This window comes from Muscardinus avellanarius, assembly GCF_963383645.1.
Source record: "Muscardinus avellanarius genome assembly, chromosome: 12".
NCBI lineage: Eukaryota > Metazoa > Chordata > Mammalia > Rodentia > Gliridae > Muscardinus > Muscardinus avellanarius.
In genome coordinates, this window is record NC_137798.1 from 24,739,425 (window position 1) to 24,759,668 (window position 20,244).

At 36.2% G+C, this 20,244-nt stretch overlaps 1 protein-coding gene across 1 annotated transcript; it reads right to left on the bottom strand.

Moving 5' to 3' along the window:
- Positions 1-9,352: 9,352 nt before the first annotated feature.
- Positions 9,353-10,288, bottom strand: LOC308271383 (olfactory receptor 4K1; the record flags this gene model as incomplete). The annotated part of the gene is made up of 1 exon (XM_080707679.1): positions 9,353-10,288. One exon carries the CDS (start codon positions 10,286-10,288, stop codon positions 9,353-9,355), a length of 936 nt encoding a protein of 311 aa, XP_080563805.1.
- Positions 10,289-20,244: the final 9,956 nt, after the last annotated feature.

A 20,244-nucleotide genomic window follows, 5' to 3' on the forward strand; every position in this document is an offset into this window, starting at 1 on the left:
GTTCTCACTAAATTGCTAAGAACCTCCCTCAGTACCTGAGGCTGGCTTTGAACCTATGAGATACTCCTGTTTCAGCCTCCCAAAACTGGGATTATAAGCGTGAGCCACCATGCCCAGCATAGGAGACCATAACTTTTCAGAAGAGCTTCCAAGGTCCATCTCTTCCAGGATCCTCTGAGGGTGTTAAAATCAAACTCCAAGAATTAGAACCTACTGAATGGATTTCTCTGTGCCAGGTTCAGATGTCTGCATTTCACAAAGGATTGAAGGTAAGGCTTAAGAGTACCAAAGCCAAAGAATCAAGGTGGTGTCTCCCGAGTCTGGCGCTGGCTCATAAATCCCAGAATCTGACACTGCACCTCTGGATACCATGTAGGCACTGCTCAGAATGATGAATAAATGAAGTGTTTTAAATTCCTCCCTCTGGGCTGGGCATGGTGGTTCAGACCTCTAATCCCAGAATTTGGGAGGCTGAGACAGGAGAATTGTGGTTTGTGGACAGCCTCAGCTACTTAGTGAGGCCCTCTGCAATTTAGGATTACAGTTAGCATTAGGATTAAAATAACATTTAGTTTAATTTCTTATATGCGTTAGATACAGCAATGTTTAAAACCTCAGACAGCTGTTTTACATGTCCTATATATATGCAATTATGTTCAATTTCAGTGTTTTGTAAGAGTTTCACATACGTTTAGAATTAGAATTACAGTTAGTCTTAGGACTAATATAACATTTAGTTTAATTTTTTAAATGTGTTAGTTACAGCTATGTTTAAAAGCTCAGAAAAGTGTTTTACATGTCATATATATGTGCAATTGTGCTCAATTTCAGTGTATTGTAAGAGTTTCACATAGGTTTAGAATTAGGATTACAGTTAGCATTAGGACTAATATAACATTTAGTTTAATTTCTTAAATGCGTTAGTTACAGCTATGTTTAAAAGCTCGGAAAACTGTTTTACATATCGTATCTATATCTGCAGTTGTGTTCAATTTCAGTGTATTGTAAGAGTTTCACATAGGTTTAGAATTAGTATTACAGTTAGCATTAGGACTAATATAACATTTAGTTTAATTTCTTAAATACGTTAGTTACAGCTATGTTTAAAAGCTCAGAAAAGTATTTTACATGCCATATATATGTGCAATTATGCTCAAAATAAAATAAAATATATATAAATAAATAAATAATAATTTTTAAAAAGCTAATGCCAGGGCTTGTGATACTGCCTTTCCAATGGGCTTGTGCAGGACTGCTACAGCATCTCGTGCAGGCATTGAGCAAAAGCTTGGTCAGGGGACTTGCAAAAGCCTCCCCCATGAGCATGATTAGCATCTCCTTCTTCAAAAGATTATTTTAAGATTATTTAGATTAATATGTATAATTGGAATTTTGTGTATAAGCATTATAACTAAAATAGATGGGCAGCAACATGTGAGAGACTGAGTCAGCAAAGATCTTTTTTTCCCCCCAAGAATAAAGTTGGGCCAAAGATCAAGTTCAAGCTGACCTTAGTTTGGGCCAATATATAAGATTAAGTTCAAGCTGGCCTGTGATGAGGCAAAGCATACTATCTATGATTTATTAAATGTCTGGCACCCTGTCCTGAAGTCTGTTAAAGACTTTTTCTGTCCTAGAAGTTTCTGCTTGCATGACTGTAGTTTTGTCTACTCTGCCAAGAAAAGAAAGTATAAAGATTGTAACAAATCCTGAATAAAGTTAGAGAAGCTGCCATCTGGTCTCATGTGTCAGAGTCTGCTCTCACTCAACCTCGAATCTCTCTAACACACAACCCCCAAATCCTGCTAGGGCTGGACCCCAGCACAGGAGAATTCTCTATTTGTTTCTTAACCAGTGCACACCCCCTTACACTATCGGACACTTGTACTTGAACAGGTGTGTTAGAAGTGGACATCTACTTCACCATGGCCCAAAGGACATCCCAGGAGTAGAGGCCCTGACCGGCCCTCATAACTTTTTGGGAAGCGCGGTCCTGAGCAGCAGCAGGAGGTGGGTTTAGCTGTGGACAGAACAGATGGGGCCTCCAGAGATGCTCTAGGCAGAGTCACAAAGCAATGTAGCTGTGTATTCATTACCAGAATTCCTGAAGATAGGAAAATTTGAAAATTCTTGTTTGCTTCTCTTCCTCTGTCTCCTTTTTTCTTTTCTTCTTTTCCTTATTTTTTATGTGTATGGTACTGAGGATTGAATGCAAAGGTGTGCTACTTCCTAGCTACATGCCCAGCTTTTTATTTTTTTCTTTTGAAAGAGTCTCACTAAGTTGCTCAGGGTCTTGCTGTGTTGCTGATGCTGGCCTCAAACCTGTGGTCCTCCTTTATCAGCCTCTTAAGTACTAGGATTACAGGCATGCTCCACCATGCCTGTCTTCTCCTCCTTCTCCTTTTACTCCTCCTCCTCCTCCTCCTCTTCCTCCTCCTTCTCCTCCTCCTCCTCCTTCTCTTTCTCCTCCTCCTTCTCTTTCTCCTCCTCCTTCTCTTTCTCCTCCTTCTTTTTGTGGCACTAGGGATTGAACCCAGGGGTATTTTACCTCTGCATTATATCCCCAGCCCTTACATATTTTTTCTTGAACAGGGTCCAACTATGTTGTTGAGACTGGTCTTAATCCTGTGATCCTCCTGTCTGAGGTAGTGAGACCGTACTTTAAGTTTATTGTTAAGTTTATTTTTAAGTCTTTAATTTTAAGTTTATTTAGTAATACAGGTTGTTTCTCCTAGGCAGTGCTGGGGATCACAACTAACAGTAAAGTAAACCTGCATCTTATTCTCCAAGCACATGCCAGTCACTGTCTGGCATGCGGGGGCCTCTTAAACACGGTGGCAAGCACTAGAAAACCAGGAAGGTAATCTGGTATTTGAATTTCCTTGTAGAGAATACAAAAAGGAGATAATACCTCGTGTGTATCTGATATTTTAATAACCTCATAAACTACGTATACCTCCTCATTTTATACACACACACACACACACACACACACACACACACCAAGGGGCATCTACCTCCGAACTATACCCCCAGCTCTTTTTACTTTTTATTTTGAAACAGAGTCTCCCTAAGTTGCTGAGGCTGGCCTCAAACCTGGGATCCTCCTATTAGCCTCCCAAGTACTGGAACTATAGGAGTATTACACCATGCCTGACTTATAATTTTTAAAGGAGAGGAAGGAAAATCTATACCAAAAACTTCCCTTTTAGGAAACATCAAAAAAAAAAAAAAAAGACACATCTACCAGCTCACTTTTAAACAATGCAACTAGCAATAATCCAGAAGCAATAAAGCCAACCTAAGAGGCCAACATTAGGAATCTCTATCAGCTACGTTAGGACACAGAACCCAGGAGTAGTGGTTCCCAGTCCTCCATTCTTTATTTTTGTCTCCTAATACATGCTGAGTCCACCTAGCTTTTTCTCTACCTTCCATTAAAAAATTTCCCTGGGTGATTTTTTTGGGTGTGTGGTACTTGGGTTGGAACCCAGAGGCATTCTACCCCTGAGCTGCACCCAAAGACCTAATTTTTATTCCTTATTTTGAAACAGGGTCTCACTGGGTTGCAAAAGGCCTCACTAAATAGCTGAGGCTGTCTGTGAACCCAGAGCCTCCTGGATTTCTTGTTTTGTTCTAATGAAAACAATTCTGTAAAACTTTTTAGGGGAGCACAGGCACTGCATGGTACCTCTGGACAATATTCCCAGCCCTATTTTATTTTTTTGTTTTGAAACAGGGTCTCACGAGCCAGACGCTGTGGTGTACATTCGTAACCCCAGCATTTGGGAGGCTGAGACTGGAGGATTGTGTTTTGAGGACAGCCTCAGCTACTACTTAGTGAGACCCTTTGCAACTCAGTGAGACCCTGTTTTAAAAATAAAGAATAAAAAATAGGGCAGGGGATGTAGCTCAGAGGTAGAATGCCCTTGAGTCCCATCCCCAGCACCACAGAAAGGAGAGAAAGAAGAAAGAAAAGAAAGAAAAAGAAAGAAAGAAAGAAAGAAAGGGAGAGAAAGAAAAGAAAAGAAAAGAAAAGAAAAGAAAAGAAAAGAAAAGAAAAGAAAAGAAAGAGGATCTCTCTAGGTTGTTGAAAGTCTTCCAAATTGCTGAGGCTGGTCTCAAACCTGTGACCCTCCAGTCTCAGCTTCCCACAGACTGGGATTACAGGCGTGTGTCACCATGACCAGTTTGTAAAACTTTTTTGGCCAATATAAAACGTAGCACTGAAAGTAAAAGTCCCTGTCGAGGTGTGATTCCACAGGTATGAAACTTGGCACTGACCACTGTGTAAGCATGTGAGTAAAAGAAGATTCACAAATGTCTTGTCCAGACCCGGAGCCCCTGTCCAACTTCCTGAGGTTGGCATGTGTGTGGAGGAGGGGTGGAGGGTGGATGCTGGTGTTTAATCCTAATCAATGGGGTATGGAAAGAGTTGGAGGGAACTGTGAAGACCATCCAGTCAAAGCCATTGACTGATTCTACATGCGAAAAGACATGAAGTGATTTCTTCCCCCAGGCCTAAACGGCTTGAGCAATTTCAGCCCCAAATTGAATCCAATTATCCATTTCATTTCAATTTACAAATATAAAAGAATACTGATAGGTGAATGAGGAGTTCTAGGGTGTAATGATGAACTCCTGACAGGTTTGGCCTGGTAAGCAAAATACGCGAATCCTTGGTCTCCCATGAGCAGGAACAAATTAATGTCAATAAGACACACTTTGAGTATGCAAAACATGCTCTGTCCCAGGATTACTAACCCCAGCCAGGCAGTAAGTGCTGAAAGCCGATGAATTATCTGAACAGTTATTACTAGAAAACATGCGCAAACACCTCTGTCAGTGACATCATCAATCAAAGCCCATGTAGTACAATTACTACTCCAGGAGAGCAGAGCTTCTGTCAGAAATCACCCAATCACTCCAAAGAGCATCAAGCAAAAACCATGAGCAGAAAATGACTGTACTCGTGATCATCGCTGACCCCGCGAGGACGGCAAGAACTGGTCCCTCTGCAACTCCTGGGAAGCGTGGCAGTCTCTGAGGTGGTCACAGAGACACTGTTGAGCCTGTCACCTTGGATCAGTCACCTTCTATTCCATTGCGGTTTTCCAATTTTGTGCTGCTCTCAAAGGCTTCCTTTTGCCTGGATTAAGCTGAAGCACCAATGTTTGAATGCACTGCTCCTATGCTGGCTCCCCAAATAAGTGCTGCTTGCGAAAAAACAGGCTCTTCCAAACTCAAAACCAGAGCAAGACAACGATATGGTCATATATAAAAGATTTTCTTACCAGAAGCATTTAACACGTGAGTTACACACACTTCACAGGCAGCCACAGGGCACGGGATGGAAGTTGGACATTTAAATACATATATATATATATATATATATATATATGTGTGTGTGTGTGTGTGTGTGTGTGTGTGTGTGTGTGTGTATATGTACATACTGTATCTTTAAATCCTTTTTTTTCAGTACTGGTGATTAAACCCAGGAGTATTCTACCTTCGAGTTATACCTTGAGCCCTATTTTTTATTCTTTATTTTGAAACAGGGTCTCACTGGGTTGCAGAGGGCTTTACTAAGTAGCTAAGACTGGCTGCGTACCTGTGATCATCCTGTCTCAGCCTTCCAAATGCTGGGATTACAAGTGTGCACCACCATGCCTGGCTCCAGCACCATATTTTGAAAGGCTGTCTTTTCTCCAGCATATGCTTTTGGCTCTTCTGTAAAAACTGAATTGGCTATACGTGTGAGTGTGGGTTTCTGCACCTTCTACTCTGTTCCATTGGTCTATATGGTTGAACGCACCCAAGCCAGCAAGTATAATCCATCACATAAGTAGAACCAAGGACAAAAATCACATGATCATCTCAATAGGTGCAGAAAAAGCATTTGGCAAAGTCCATCACTCATATGTGTAAAAAACACCCGAGGACATTAGGTATAGAAGGAAATTACTCAACATCATAAAGACAGGAGGATCTCACAGCCTCAGCAACTTAGCCAAACCCTACACAGTAGGGAGAAAGCTGCATGAAGACACTCGGGTGCCATGTGACAGCAGAGAGGGCGGCGGGAGTGATGCTACTGCAGGCCCAGGACACCACAAGGGTCACCGCCAAGTGGAGCTGGGGGAGGAGGAGAGTTCTCTTCCCTGCAGGTTTCAGAGGAATGAGGCTCTGCTAACATCCTGCTTTTGGACTTCTGCCCTTCAGAACCCAGAGGGAATCCACTTCTGTTGTGTGAAGCCCCCAGTCTGTGGTGCTGTTACAGCAGTCCCAGCAGAGTAATCTACTCATCAAGAAACTTTAAGTGCTCAGTCCACTGAGCACTGCAATGCTTGCTGTAGATGTGACCTCTGGCATTCTGGCACAAATATCCATCTTGGCTTGGTTATTGCTTTATTCTCCATGGACCAACAAAACCATGTTCCTGAACCTACGAGAGGAGAGACCAGGCCCTGAACTGTGAAGAACTCAAGAGGAAAACGTGGCCTCCCCTTGCCCTTGTAATACGGGGCTTTTTGTTGGAACTGGATGATACCTTCCCACACTGGTGTGGATACATCTTCTTTACTCACCCATTGATTCAATGCTAAACTCTTCTGAACTATCCTCACAGGCACACTAAGAAATATCTAACCAGCTGTCTGGGCAACTTAATACAGTCAAGTTGACACATAAAGTTCACCATCATACATTATTCTTTTCCTCAGAGACTCCCAAAGATAAGCAACTTAGCCAGCACCTTCATATTTAGATTTCCAACCTCCAGAAGAACAAGATAATACATTTCTACTGTTTTCAAGCCACCTATTTTGTGGAATTTTTTATAACAGCTTTAGCAAACCAATACCTTATACAAATATGGAGGTCCAAGTTGGTACTAATAAATTATCACTGCAGATTTCTGAATTTGGATTTGTATAATAAAAAAGGAGAAAATGTTTACAGAAAGTATACACATTCATCATCAGTTCAGTCTGGTTGATAAGCAGAGTAGCAGCAGCCTGTCTGCACAGAATTCACCCACTTGGACATTTACAGAATTATCTGTTCCAAAGGAATAGCATTAAAACTATCTGTATAATGCTTTACATGGCAAAAATTGTTATTGCCATTATTTCATCTTGTCTCAAATAGTTTCTGTGAAATAGTTACTGATGACTTCATATTATATGTTAGAAGACAGGATCAGAGCAGTGAGATGCCTGACTTTTCAGGTGCCTGGTCCATGCCTACACACTTTCATCAGCAGGACAGAGGTGAAAGAATGCCACCAACAGTGTCATGACTGCTCTATGTTTATTGTATGTAAAAATGATTTCAACACTGTATAAAAATATATAACATGAAGTCAAGTTAAAAACCATTACAATGCTTTTGATATTAAACAGAGTTTACCACAATTCTGAGTGACAAAACATCTAAATTAGTATCATGATTCTACAAGTCTGCATCTATACTAAAATTCTGCACTACAGTTTAGCATGCAAATTTAATACCGATGCACATGACTACTAACTTAATATTGAGACTAAAATTAAAATACTGAATCTGGACTGATGACAATTATAGGCTTCCCACTTTCTATTAAGCAATTTTGATTTTCATTATTAGAATGCATTTAATCTCCGTTACAAGGCTTTTTATAATGCAAATTTCAGGGGGAAGCAGATAAGAAAAAAACATTTGGCTAGGAAATGAAAGAATACTTGATAGATGCTTTTCCTTCTCATTATTATATTCAGTGAATTTTACTTTCCATCTTCTATTTTTAAAGAAATATGTTAAAATGGATTTAGCCCCAGTACAAATAATTAGTGTCACTTTGTGAATTTGTACATTTTAGATAAACATGCATTCGAATTTTCCTTTAATTGAAATCTTTATTATTTAGCACATTTGCAAACAATTTCAAAGAGAATTGCAAGTGTGTGTGTGTGTGTGTGTGTGTGTGTGTGTGTGTGTGTGTCTGTGTCTGTGTGTTATTGGGGATAGAACCCAGGGGCATTCTGTATCTGAGCTACACCCCCAGCTCTATTTTATTTTTATATTTTGATGCAGGGTCTCACTAACTTATAGAGAACCTCACTATATTGCTCAGGCTTTCCTTGTTCCTCCTGTTTCAGCCTCAAGTTTTATGGTAAGCAAAAATGTATATAAAATTATCTAAAAATATGAAAACAAGTACTAGAGAATATTATGAATAATAAATGTATAATAACTAAATCATAAATAATGAAAACATTCAATACACAAAGAAAAGCTATATTAACAAATGCAGAACGATGAGGTGAAAGCCTATAGGGAAGAGGAGGGAGTGAGGTAAAACACACCAATGTGGTGTCCATGTATGTGCCTATCACTCCGTATCTCATTATGATGTATAAATACAATGCATCAATAAGAGTTTATTTATTTTAGGAGTGAGGTGAACATCTTGGCTGGTTCTATAGTTTGGCAATTGTGAATTTTGTGGCTATGAAGATAGTTACACAAACATTATTTTGTAATCACTAAGCCAAACATGAGAAAAGGGGAGGAGGGAAAAGGGGGTGGGAATTGGGTAAGGGCTAAATAAATGAGTAATGTATGCATGTATGTCACTACCACCTTGTACTTCCACTAAGATGTATGACAAAATGCACCAATAAAAAATTACTGTGCTGTACAAAATCTCACATTTAAAACTATGAGAAAATTGAGTTAATCAATCATTCATTTTAGCTGAGCCACAGTGTATGCATATATCAAAACATTATCTTATATACTATAAATATAAGCAATTTTTGTTAATTAAAAATAAAAAGTATATATATATATATATATATATATATATATACACACACATCAGTGCGCGTGCGCATGTGTGTGTGTATAAATAATGAGGTGAAATATGAGTTGTAAAATATAAAAAAATTTCTAGTATATCAATGTAGAAAATGTTAAAATAAACTAAATGATGCTATCATAAATTGAATTTACTTACAGCTCTTGATTGCAATGTATAAAAATAGGTGTTCAATTGAAGAGAATCACATGTTTAGAAACATGAATATATCTTATGCACATTAGAATCTTAAAATTCTTTATAAAATATTTAAAGAATGTTAATAAATATTTTAAGACAATTTCTACTTTATTATTAGAAACAATAAAAATGGGTAGAATTATATTTAAATAGTACTGGGAAATGTTTTTATGCAGTTCCTTTGCATTGAGAACAGAAAGTCAATTCTGTAACTTAGTAACCCTTAACACTAGCAAAGGTAGTTGGCATGGTGCTGGGATCCACTGGAGGCTTTTTATTCTGATTCAGGATTATGCTTTCTCATGGCAATCCTTAGTTTCTCCAGGAGTTTACATGACGGTTTCTCAACTTCCGAATGGCTGATTTAACATCTTCATTCCTCAGAGAGTAAATGATGGGATTCAGTAAAGGTGTACAAACAGTGTAGAAGACTGAAAGGAACTTGTCCACAGAAAGTCTGCTAAATGGCCATATATAAAAATAAATGCAAGGCCCAAAGAAAAGAATGACCACTGTGATGTGGGCACTTAATGTGGAAAGAGCCTTAGATGACCCAGCAGAGGACTGGTGCTGGACCGTGACCAAAATGATGGTATAGGAAATAATCAAAACTAGAAAACAGCTCAAGGAAATTAGGCCACTGTTAGTCAGGGTCATAATTTCCAACCCATATGTATCCATGCAAGCCAACTTTATCACTAGGGGAAGATCACAAAAGAAGCTGTCTACCGTGTTGGGACCACAGAATGGCAGATCCACTGTAAAAGCCAAGTGGCTCACGGAATGAAGAATACCCACTGCCCAGGAAATAGTCACAAAAATTATACATAGCTTTCGGTTCATAATTGTACTATAGTGCAGGGGCTTACATATGGCTATAAATCTGTCATAGGCCATAGCCACGAGCAACATCATCTCACTCCCAACAAAACTATGAAGAAGGAATATCTGGGCCATGCAGCCCTCAAAGGAGATTGTCTTGTGCTCAACAAAAAAGTCCACAAGCATCTTGGGGGTAGCAAAGTTAGACTGGCAGATATCAATAAAAGAAAGGTTACTGAGCAGGAAGTACATGGGAGAGTTCAAATGGGAATCAAAGAAAATGATGACAATAATCAGGACATTTCCTAGCACTGAAGTGACATAGATTATAGAGAAAATTGCAAAAAAGAAAAGCTGAAGTTCCCAAGAATTTGAGAGTCCCAGAAGCACAAACTCAGACACTATCGATTCATTAATATGAGCCATGTATCGGATCTACAGTGACCTAAGTGAAAGAAAAGCAGAAAGATGTCACCATGACTGACATTACAATAATACCAAGTTCATATGCAATAGAAATATGACAAACTTCCAGGTCAATCAATAATATCAATTAAAAATAAAAGTTAAATTGGGAATGCCTGATAAGAAGCAATTGTGGGCAGTTTAACCATAAATGTAAGATGAAATACACAACATTGATGTTCTTGAAATTGAGAATCATAAAATTGGGGGCATTGTTTTAAGAAGTTTTATGAAAACAATTTGTTATATTTGGGGAGCGAGAGTCAACAGTGATATTCTGAAGCATTTCTAAAGGTCAAGAACATTTTATTTAATTTTGGGGGAATACTGAGAATTGAACCCAGGAAAATCCTGTCTCTGAGCTACATCCCCAGGCCTTTTCATTTTTTACTTTAATGCAGTCCTGGAATTACAGATTTGTGCTACCACACTTGCTTCCTTTGATTCTTTTTAACAATTGTTAATCAAAATTTACCTTTGTACACAAAATGACTAATTGATTTTGAATGAATAAATGACCACCGATCTATACAGTTTCTTTTTCAAAAGTAGTGTAAGGTGCCTCATAAAGTGTTTTTTTTTTTTAGCATTTAGTTTAGAACATGATCATGCTATCACAAAGAAAACTTTACACAGTCTTCCTCAAGTGGTTCAAGAAACACTTTGAATTTATTTCTGTGTGTCCCAACAGTGTAGACATCTATTTGTCCTTGTACTAATTGGAGCTATACATTTCATATTCTTCAGTCATTTGTTGGAACCAAGATATTTAGATTCAACAACAAATTTTTAATTGAAAATTATATCAGTAAAATTTTTTAAATGTTTCAACTGTTTTATAAGCCTTCAGTATTCAATTTTAATGTATATGCTAAAGTACTAAATCCTGCCCTCATAGACTTCCATCTTTGCATTTGCTTATGATACCAAGTTTTAAGGAGAATTTAGAGATTTAAGCTATTCAAAAATATAAACAGACCAATGAGGCATGAACTGACCTATGTCTAAGCTTCCATCATGGGAAGATATCATTCTCATCTCCATATAGATTTGAGGCAATGCTGGAATATCTAAGCATGTCTTCATGTGGAAGTCTAGGGGGAAAGGCAAAATATATTGAAAAGGAAAGATATTTCCATTTTTAAGACTAAAAAAGTTCCTGAGGAGCTACAACTATGAATTTAGGGAGATACAATCTGATACCAACAGGTATCACTTAAGAGCACCCAATCCATTGTGTAAAGTTTATTAAATATTATGGTAATAACACAGATAGCATTGTAATTTCAAAGGATAATCCAGAGCCATCTGGTTCAGTAAGCAGCTCATTATGCTTTCTTTTTGTGTGGGTGGGACTAGGTATTGAACCCAGGAATGTTCTACTTCTGAGTTACACCCCCAGCCCTATTTTATTTTTTTTTATTTTGAAACAGTGTCTCACCAAGTTGACGAGGGCCTCATTAAGTTCCTAAGGCTAATCTTGAACCTGAAATCTTCCTGTCTCAGCCTCCCAAGTACTGGGATTACAGGCATGCACCACCAAACCCAGTTAAAGCATTATTTTTGTAAGAGATCATGAACATATATTTTGATACTACTATTGGTATATTATTACATTTATGGATAACAATAAGTAGTTATAATTATAGAAAAATAGTTCAGATCAGAGTTTTATTTTGTGATAGAATTTTTCAACCTAAATAAATTACACAATATTTTGTACATACTTACAGTAAACATTAGAAAATGTGTGATATAATAACAGTGATAATGAAAATAGCTTTCATAGCATTGTCTATGTCCAAGGTACTCTGACAAGTATATGACACGTATTTACTCATTTGATCCACACAACAACACTGCAGAGTAGCTGCCATTCTCTTATACAGTCTGCAATTGAGGAAGCTGAGCCACACAGAAGTTTAAACTAGTACATTTTCTAATTTTTCACAAGAGTAAATTGCAGACTTATAATGAAGATTCCTACAGTAGCCTGAAAGAAGTTCTGAACAATTAATTAAAGCTAAATTTTATGATATGAGTGGCTGAATAGAATGGTGGAACTTTAAGTAGGATAGACTTAAGTAAATCTTAGCTCCTGAATTAATGGGAGAAATAGTTTCTTCTCCACTATCAGTATCTTTTCTAAAATATGAAATGGTGATCTCACCGCATCCATTTCAGGGTGGAGCATAAGAGGTACTTATATGGAGGGTAGAGAGGGAGAGATGGAAATGGAGGAAGAGAAGGAAATAGGAAAAATAGAGAAAGTAGGAAAGAAGAAAATATTGAAAGATAAATAGAATAAAGTGCTATGTTTACATCTTAAATGAGTAATATACATTTCAAAATAATCTTTGAAATAAGGATTTTCTAAAATATAACATTTACTATAAGTAATGTATAATAACTGATTTTTGTCAGTCTCTATTTTTCAAAACATAGAAAATTCACAAAATCCTTTACACACTAGCTTCTTTTTTATATTTTTATTGGTGTAATATAGTCTCACATAATGTCATTCATAGTGATAGTGGCATACATGCACACAGCACTTGGTTAGTTTCCCCTCATGATGTCTTAAGTCAAGTAGAACTGATCAGGTTCAACATTATGTCTTATTTTCATCTTAATAAATAATATAGTTTTCCACTCATAAAGTTGAATAACATTTGCCTTTACTATCTGTGTGACTGTTCTTAGAAGATAGAACTAGCTATCGCTAAAGTTATTTTCATCTCTAGAATTCTAAGTGCAGAGGCAACTATGTTATGGGAACAGAACACTCAAAATTCCTTGAACAATCCACAGAACACACAGAAGCTTCACTGTTTCATCACTTCTCAACCACAGAGTTAGACACATCTTCAGATCTCAAAAAATACCTCATAATAGAAATTTTCTATTCTTGGAGTAAGACCAAGTTGGATAGAAAAAGTTGTTGTTACATTAACATCCACCTCTAAAACATATTGATGTAATTCTGCAACTATAGGCATGCAAACTTTTTCTTCTCCTTATTTTAAGTTTTAATATTTAATACCTTGTAAAAGAATAACTGAAAGCAACAATGAACACCCCGCAGATCGTTACTCAACTTTGTGTAGCTATTTCTTTTTGTATAAAGGCAAATTTTGATGGTAGGCAAGTATTTGTTTAATCTAATGGCTAAATAGTCTCTGAAGAGAAAGTATAAAAGGGAATGAGAAGAAACAGATAATGATTACAACATACTTCCTTCTGATGTCACAGAGACTTTCCTCTGATATCACAGCTACTCCTCTCTGAATATGAATCCAATTTCTACAAACATTACCCCAAACCAGTGCACTCAGAGAGTCAGATAGAAAGAGAAAAAGAGAATGGAAATTTTCCCCTTCCAAATGGAGTTTGCAGTTTGACTGAGAAACAGAGACAAGAATAATTTCCCATTCTTATCTTCTAGTTGCTGATTGAAAAAAAAAGAATTATCAATAATTTCCTTAGTCCAATAATATGTTCACAATACATATATAATACTTACACTTTAAATAATTTGTCTTCTATTTCTTCCTTATTTTTTCAAAATTTTGTGTCCCCAGTTTATTTGTAATATTTTTCAGTCTCTGCTAAGAGTGTTCATACTAAAAATATTTGTGATGGAATCTTGACTTGATGCATTCTAAATTGGTTCCTGCACTCAGCTTTGCACAAGCAAGCCTCTCAGGTCCTCTCCAGGAGTGGTGAGGGCTCTGCTCTTCTTGCCCTCAGCCATACAACTACCATATCCTAAGGAAATGCAATATAAATCCTCCTATCCTCAATCCAGGAAAATGATGTCATTGGGGAGGGAAGAACTCACCCTTTAGAGAACTGAGGTAACCTCACAGTGGGAGTAATTATGTTTTATGACTAATTTTTCCAGGAACAGAAATGAAAAGTTTTTTTAACCAGGTAATGGGTGCGTATAAAATCAAAACTTTACTTGATTTTAGCTCTCAGTCAGCAAAATAATGTTCCAACTTCTAGCTTTCTATCAATATGCAATCATATAATTATGCAAATGATCATCTGGCCTCAGGGTAGTTTCTTCCAAGCACAAGATGCTCACTACCTCTCAAGATAGTTTAATTTATGTTCTGATTCTATTATCTGTTGTTCAAAGAAAATCTATCTCCAGTTCAACATGATGATGGTTCTCCATGTATTTGAAAATGTTTTCATTTCTTCTCCATGAAAAAAATACTACATTCCTATCGCAAAGTATATTATAGTCATTTCAACTATTTTATTAAGTTTTCTCTATCTTCAGATGTTCTAGTATAAGTTTCAAGTGACCATCTTTAAAGAAGAAAATTGAATATAAGATTCCCAACCTTTAGTGTGCATGGGTTTGAGTATGTGTGTGTGTGCTATGTGAGCGTTTATCTCTATCTCTATATACAGCCCCCAAATAAAGTGTTCATTTACATGAGGATGCATGCACAGTAGGGAAAATTGCAGCATCAGTTGAAAGACTGAAAGACTGGAAAGAACCCAGTATCCATATATTTAAAAGTCCAAAAATGCAATATTTTAGAGTGATGGAATACATTCCATGAATGAAATTGTTCAGTATATTTTATGTGATTACATAAGATTTTAAAACACAATGCTTAGGGGAAAATCAAAGATTGGTAAAATTAGGTTCAAATTTTAATCATCAGAAAAGAACAAACTTGTTGAACGTGGTAGTGTACACCTGTAATCTCAGCCTTTAGGAGGCTGAGACAGGAGGATCACAGGTTCAAAATCAGCCTCAACAATTTAGAGACTTTCAGTGACCTAGTGAGGTCCTCTTTCAAGATGAAAAAGTTAAAAAGGCTGAAGGTTTAGTTCAGAGGTAAAATTCATCTGGATTCAATTCCCAGTAACACATACATACACATGCGAAAAAAAAATCTTATAAAATAAAGGTTTAAAAATATTCAGAGGACTAAGGCAAATTCCAAGTAGTGTAAAGTCTAATTCAGCAATGATAAAATATCAGTATTTATTATGTACATACTGGTAAACTTAGGATATTTTTGTTGTTGTTGTTGTTGTTGTTGTTGTTGTTGTTGTTGTTGAAGTAGAGATGGAACCTAGGGGCCTCCTACCTCTGGGCTACATTCCAAGACCTATTTTATATTTTACTTGGAAGTAGAGTCTCACTAAATACCTGAGGCTGGCTTCAAACCTATGCACTCCTCCTGTCTCAGCCTCCCAAGTGCTGGGATTACAAGCATGTGCCACCACACCCAGCTATGGAAATATTATTTTTAAAATTTATTCTCTATGCCTTTATATCTCAAATATTTGGTATATTCAAAAATGACTAGAAATAATCATTTTAATAAGAAACTATATAAGCCCCAAAATAATAAAAAGCCATTCATAAGAGAAACAAAAAAGATACATACATCTGAAAAATGTTAATTATAATATACAACTTCTATACAATAAAAAGTTTAAGGCAGCTAAAATATTAAAAACTGAAATACATGTAGAAGTATGTGTTTTTAATAGATCAGACACAAGTTTTTTTGTGTGTGGTACTGGGAATGGAACCCAGGGGCCTTCTACCTCCAGGCTATACTCCCAGACCTATTTTATATTTTATTTGGAAACAGGGTCTCTTAAACCAGCTGAGGCTGGCTTCGAACCTGCGCGATCCTCCTGTCTCAGCCTCCCAAGAGTGGGGATTACAAGCGTGCACCACCACGCCCGGCAGACACAAATGTTTTGTAACTATAATGATAATGCAAATATAATGTAACTTCTTTCAGAAAACAGAATTATTTTTAAAAATTATCAAATGTATATGTTGGTATATCTCTATATTTTCAGCTTTAGCTCTAGCTCTATTGTCAGCTATTTGGTAACTGCAGTCACTTTGAACCTGTTTTCTATTTATGGGTGATCTCTATCTCCACTGTGTGAGATTAAGTTGGATTTGCCAAACCTCTTTTGCAGAAGCAACGCCTGTAGCTCTTCCTCCAATCCCAGCAGAGTGTAGTCATAAATGGACAGGCAGACCATGTCACTTAGGACTTTGAATTTGAAGTGATATCTTTAAGGATAAAGGATAATGATAAAGGAACAGTTAAGAAAATATCAGAGTTGTAGCATCATATTAGATTTCAGCAGCAGTGAATCAGGAAAGACTCAATGTCAATAAACATCTCTTTTTACCATAAAAGCATTGACCTTGGCTATGTTTCATGCTATCTGGCTTCAAATGGTTCAACTCATTTTCTGAGATATTTTTTCAAAACATACCATACATACGATAATGCTAAATTCACTTAATAGTTACTTTCTGCTTAGAGAGATCAGAATTAGGTGGAAGATTTTTGTTGCAAAAATAATTATTAATACAATCTAAAAAGTTACTAGGAGGGTGTGTGAGAATATATAAGAAATAATTACAAGAAAAATAATCAGAAATATATCTACAAATATGTGTTAAAGTTCAAAATGTAAATATTTTTGTTCCCTCTCAATATAATATATATAATTACTACATATGCCATATGTTATATAAAATATGTATGATATATTGACTTTACATATTTTACATAGATGTATTATTTATAACAACAAATTAAAGAGAATAGCATCTAGAAAAAGAACCAAATATATAAGATATATTTTATAATAATAGAGGTATTTATGTTAATTTGAGGAATATAAACAAAGAAATCAGTGAGAAAAGAAAAATTCATACCTTATGCCAGTTCTGACAAAAATAATAAATTTTAGTTGGACCAAAGTTTAAACCAGAAAAAAACCCAGGCACAGTGGCATACGCTTGTAATCCCAGTGCTTGGGAGGCTGAGACAGGAGGATTGCAGGTTCGTGACCAGCCTCAGCTACCTATTGAGCTTCACAACTTTGTGAGACCCTGTTTCAAAATAAAGAAAAAATTGTGTTGGAGGGGTGTAGCTCAGAGGTAGAACGCCCCTGAGTTCAATCCCTAGCACCACAAAAAGAAAATGAAAAGCAAACAGAAAAAAAATGGAAATAAAAAATACACAAAATATTTTTATAATCTTGAAGTTGGCAAGTTATTTTTATTTAATTAAACAATTACAATACATTATACAATACAATAATTAAAAAGAACTTGCCAACTTCAAGGTTATGAAAATTATACATGTCACTGGTGTACTATGTGATGTTTGCACACCTGTATACATTGTGCAATGCTTAATCAAATTAACTATCTGCTCAACTGTTTATCATTTTTATACTTTTATTGATCCATTATATTATATACCATATTGAGGTTCAAAGTGTTATATATGTTATATATATGCTTGGTGTGTTTGCCTCCAGATCTCTCCACTCCCTCACCCAATCCCCACACATGTTAGTGAGATTGGCAGTGATACATTCATATATGAACGTAGCCTTATTTGAACTGCTGCTGTCATCAGTTCTCTTTTTCTCCCCCTTGCTTTCACTCCCCCAGACCCGTTTCACTATTGTACTGGTTTCCCTCCTTTGTCTAGAGTCCATTTGGTTTCCTGTTTTCTCTCTAGCTTCCACATATGAGAAGCAACATGATTCTTGAATTTCCGAGTCTGGCTTACCTCAATGCATAATATTCTCTAGTTCCATCCATTTTCCTGAAAATGACATAATTGTGTTCTTCTGTATGGCTGAGTAAAATTTCATTGTGGGTATATACCTCATTTTCTTTGTCCATTGATCTGTTGACAGGCACCCAGGTTGGTTCTATAATTTGGCTACTGTGAATATTTCATTTCTTTATGGTGAAATTTTTCAAAATTCTTTCTTGTAGCTTTCTGAAAGTATAGTACATTATTGATACCTCTAGTCATCACGCTGTGTAATAGCACACTAGAGCTTCTTGCTCCTAACTGTAAATTTGTATTCATTTACCAGCCTTTCCCAATCCTTTCCTCTTCTGTACTCTCCCCAGCCTCTGATGACCACCATTCTCCTCTCACCTTCTGTGAGATGGACTCTTTTAGATTCCAAACATAGGTGAAATCAGGCAGTGCCAGTCACTAACATAATCATTTCCCAGTTCTATCTATGTTGTCTCAAATGACTGAATTTTATTTTTTATGATTTGATAATACTCTAATGTGTGCATGTAGCCCTTTTTTTTTTACCAGTTCATCACCTAATAGGTACTTGGGTTGTTCCTATATCTTGGTTATTATAAAGAGTGCTGTAATAAACATGGGAGTACAGATGTTTCTTCAAAATATTGATTTTATTTCCTTTGGGTATATACCCACAATGGGATATATGTTTAGCCTTGATTCTTTTTCACCAAACTGTTCATATTTGGTCCAAATGCAAAATTGTAAAGTTAATCAAATCACAGATTAAAAAGCTGACACTGAATGGTACAGCCTGTTTAGCATCTTCTTTCTTTTCTACAACTTAAAATTTCAATAAAATATCACTACATGGAAGGTTTGAGATGAAAGTTCCAGATTATGTAATATTTAATATTTCAAAATGTTAATTACTTAAAAACTATATGTAATAGGTATAATTGATGTGAGGAAAGGGATCTCAATAACTTAAGAATCTCTACTTAACCAATGTACTTCTCTTAAACTGGTAGATTGGTTATCCACTGAACTTATACTTGTCAAGGACATCAATGAGGAAATGTATAAGACCAAATAAATAAAAGTATAAATTTATGCCTATCAAAAAATAGATTCTTATCCCATTCTTCCCATGATATCCTTATTTACCTTAACAATGAATATATACATACATATATATATATACATACATATACTGTTTATGTAATTTCCTTATTTTATTTTCATAACTACTGACTATATATGCAGTAGTTTTTATATTTTTCATATAACTTTTGCTTAGGTGATACTAAAGAAAGACTTGTACTACTTTCTCCATAATTGAGATATTACACAGGAATATATTGAAAATATTTATAGATTCTTTTTCCAAAAAAATCATTTATTTGAAAAATTTGAAGAAATCCTGTCCTCTTTTTTTTGGTGCATTGTAATCATACATCTTGATGAGGTTCAGGGTGATAGAGGCATGCATACACACAGGACTCATTGAGCCCTCCTGTAGTTCCAACCCTACCCACTCCCTTCCTTCCAGTGTTCAGCACAGTGACTGACTTTGGTAAGTTTGTGTATGTACATCATAATATTGAGTTGTTTCTTTCTCCCCTCTCCTATCTCCTCCATTGCCTTCTTCACTCATCTAAGGTTTCTCCTCCCTTGTCTCGAATCATCATATGTCCCATATTCTCCCTAGGTTCCATATGTTCTGGATAACACCCAACTTTCACTTTTTGTGACTGAATAATCCAACTTAGCATAATGTTCTCTAGTTCCATTCATTTCCCAGAAAATGATATAATTTTGTTCTTTATGGCTGAGTAAAATTCCACTGTGTATATATCCCATAGTTTTGTAATCCATTCATCTGTTGATGAACATTCAATTGGTACCATAGCTTGGCAATTGTGAATTGTGCAACTTATAAACATAATCTTATAGTTTGCTTTTCATTCTTTTGATTAGATACCAAGGAGTGGTATAGCTGGGTCATCTGGTAGATTTGTTCTCACTCTTCTGAGGATCCTCCACACTGTTTTTCAAAATGATTGCAGTAATTTGCAATCCCACCAACAGAATATTAGAGTTCCTACTTCCCCACATTCTTGCCAGCATTTGTTGTTGTTTGTAATTTTAATGATTGCCATTCTAAGTAAGGTTAGGTAAAATCTCAGGGTAATTTTGATTCACATCTCTCTGATTTTTAATGATTTTGAACATATTTTCATACATTCATTGGCCATTTGTATTTCTTTTTTTGCGAAGTATCTATTTAGTTCACTTGCCCATTTTTGATTGGGTTATTTATATTTTTGTAATACAGTC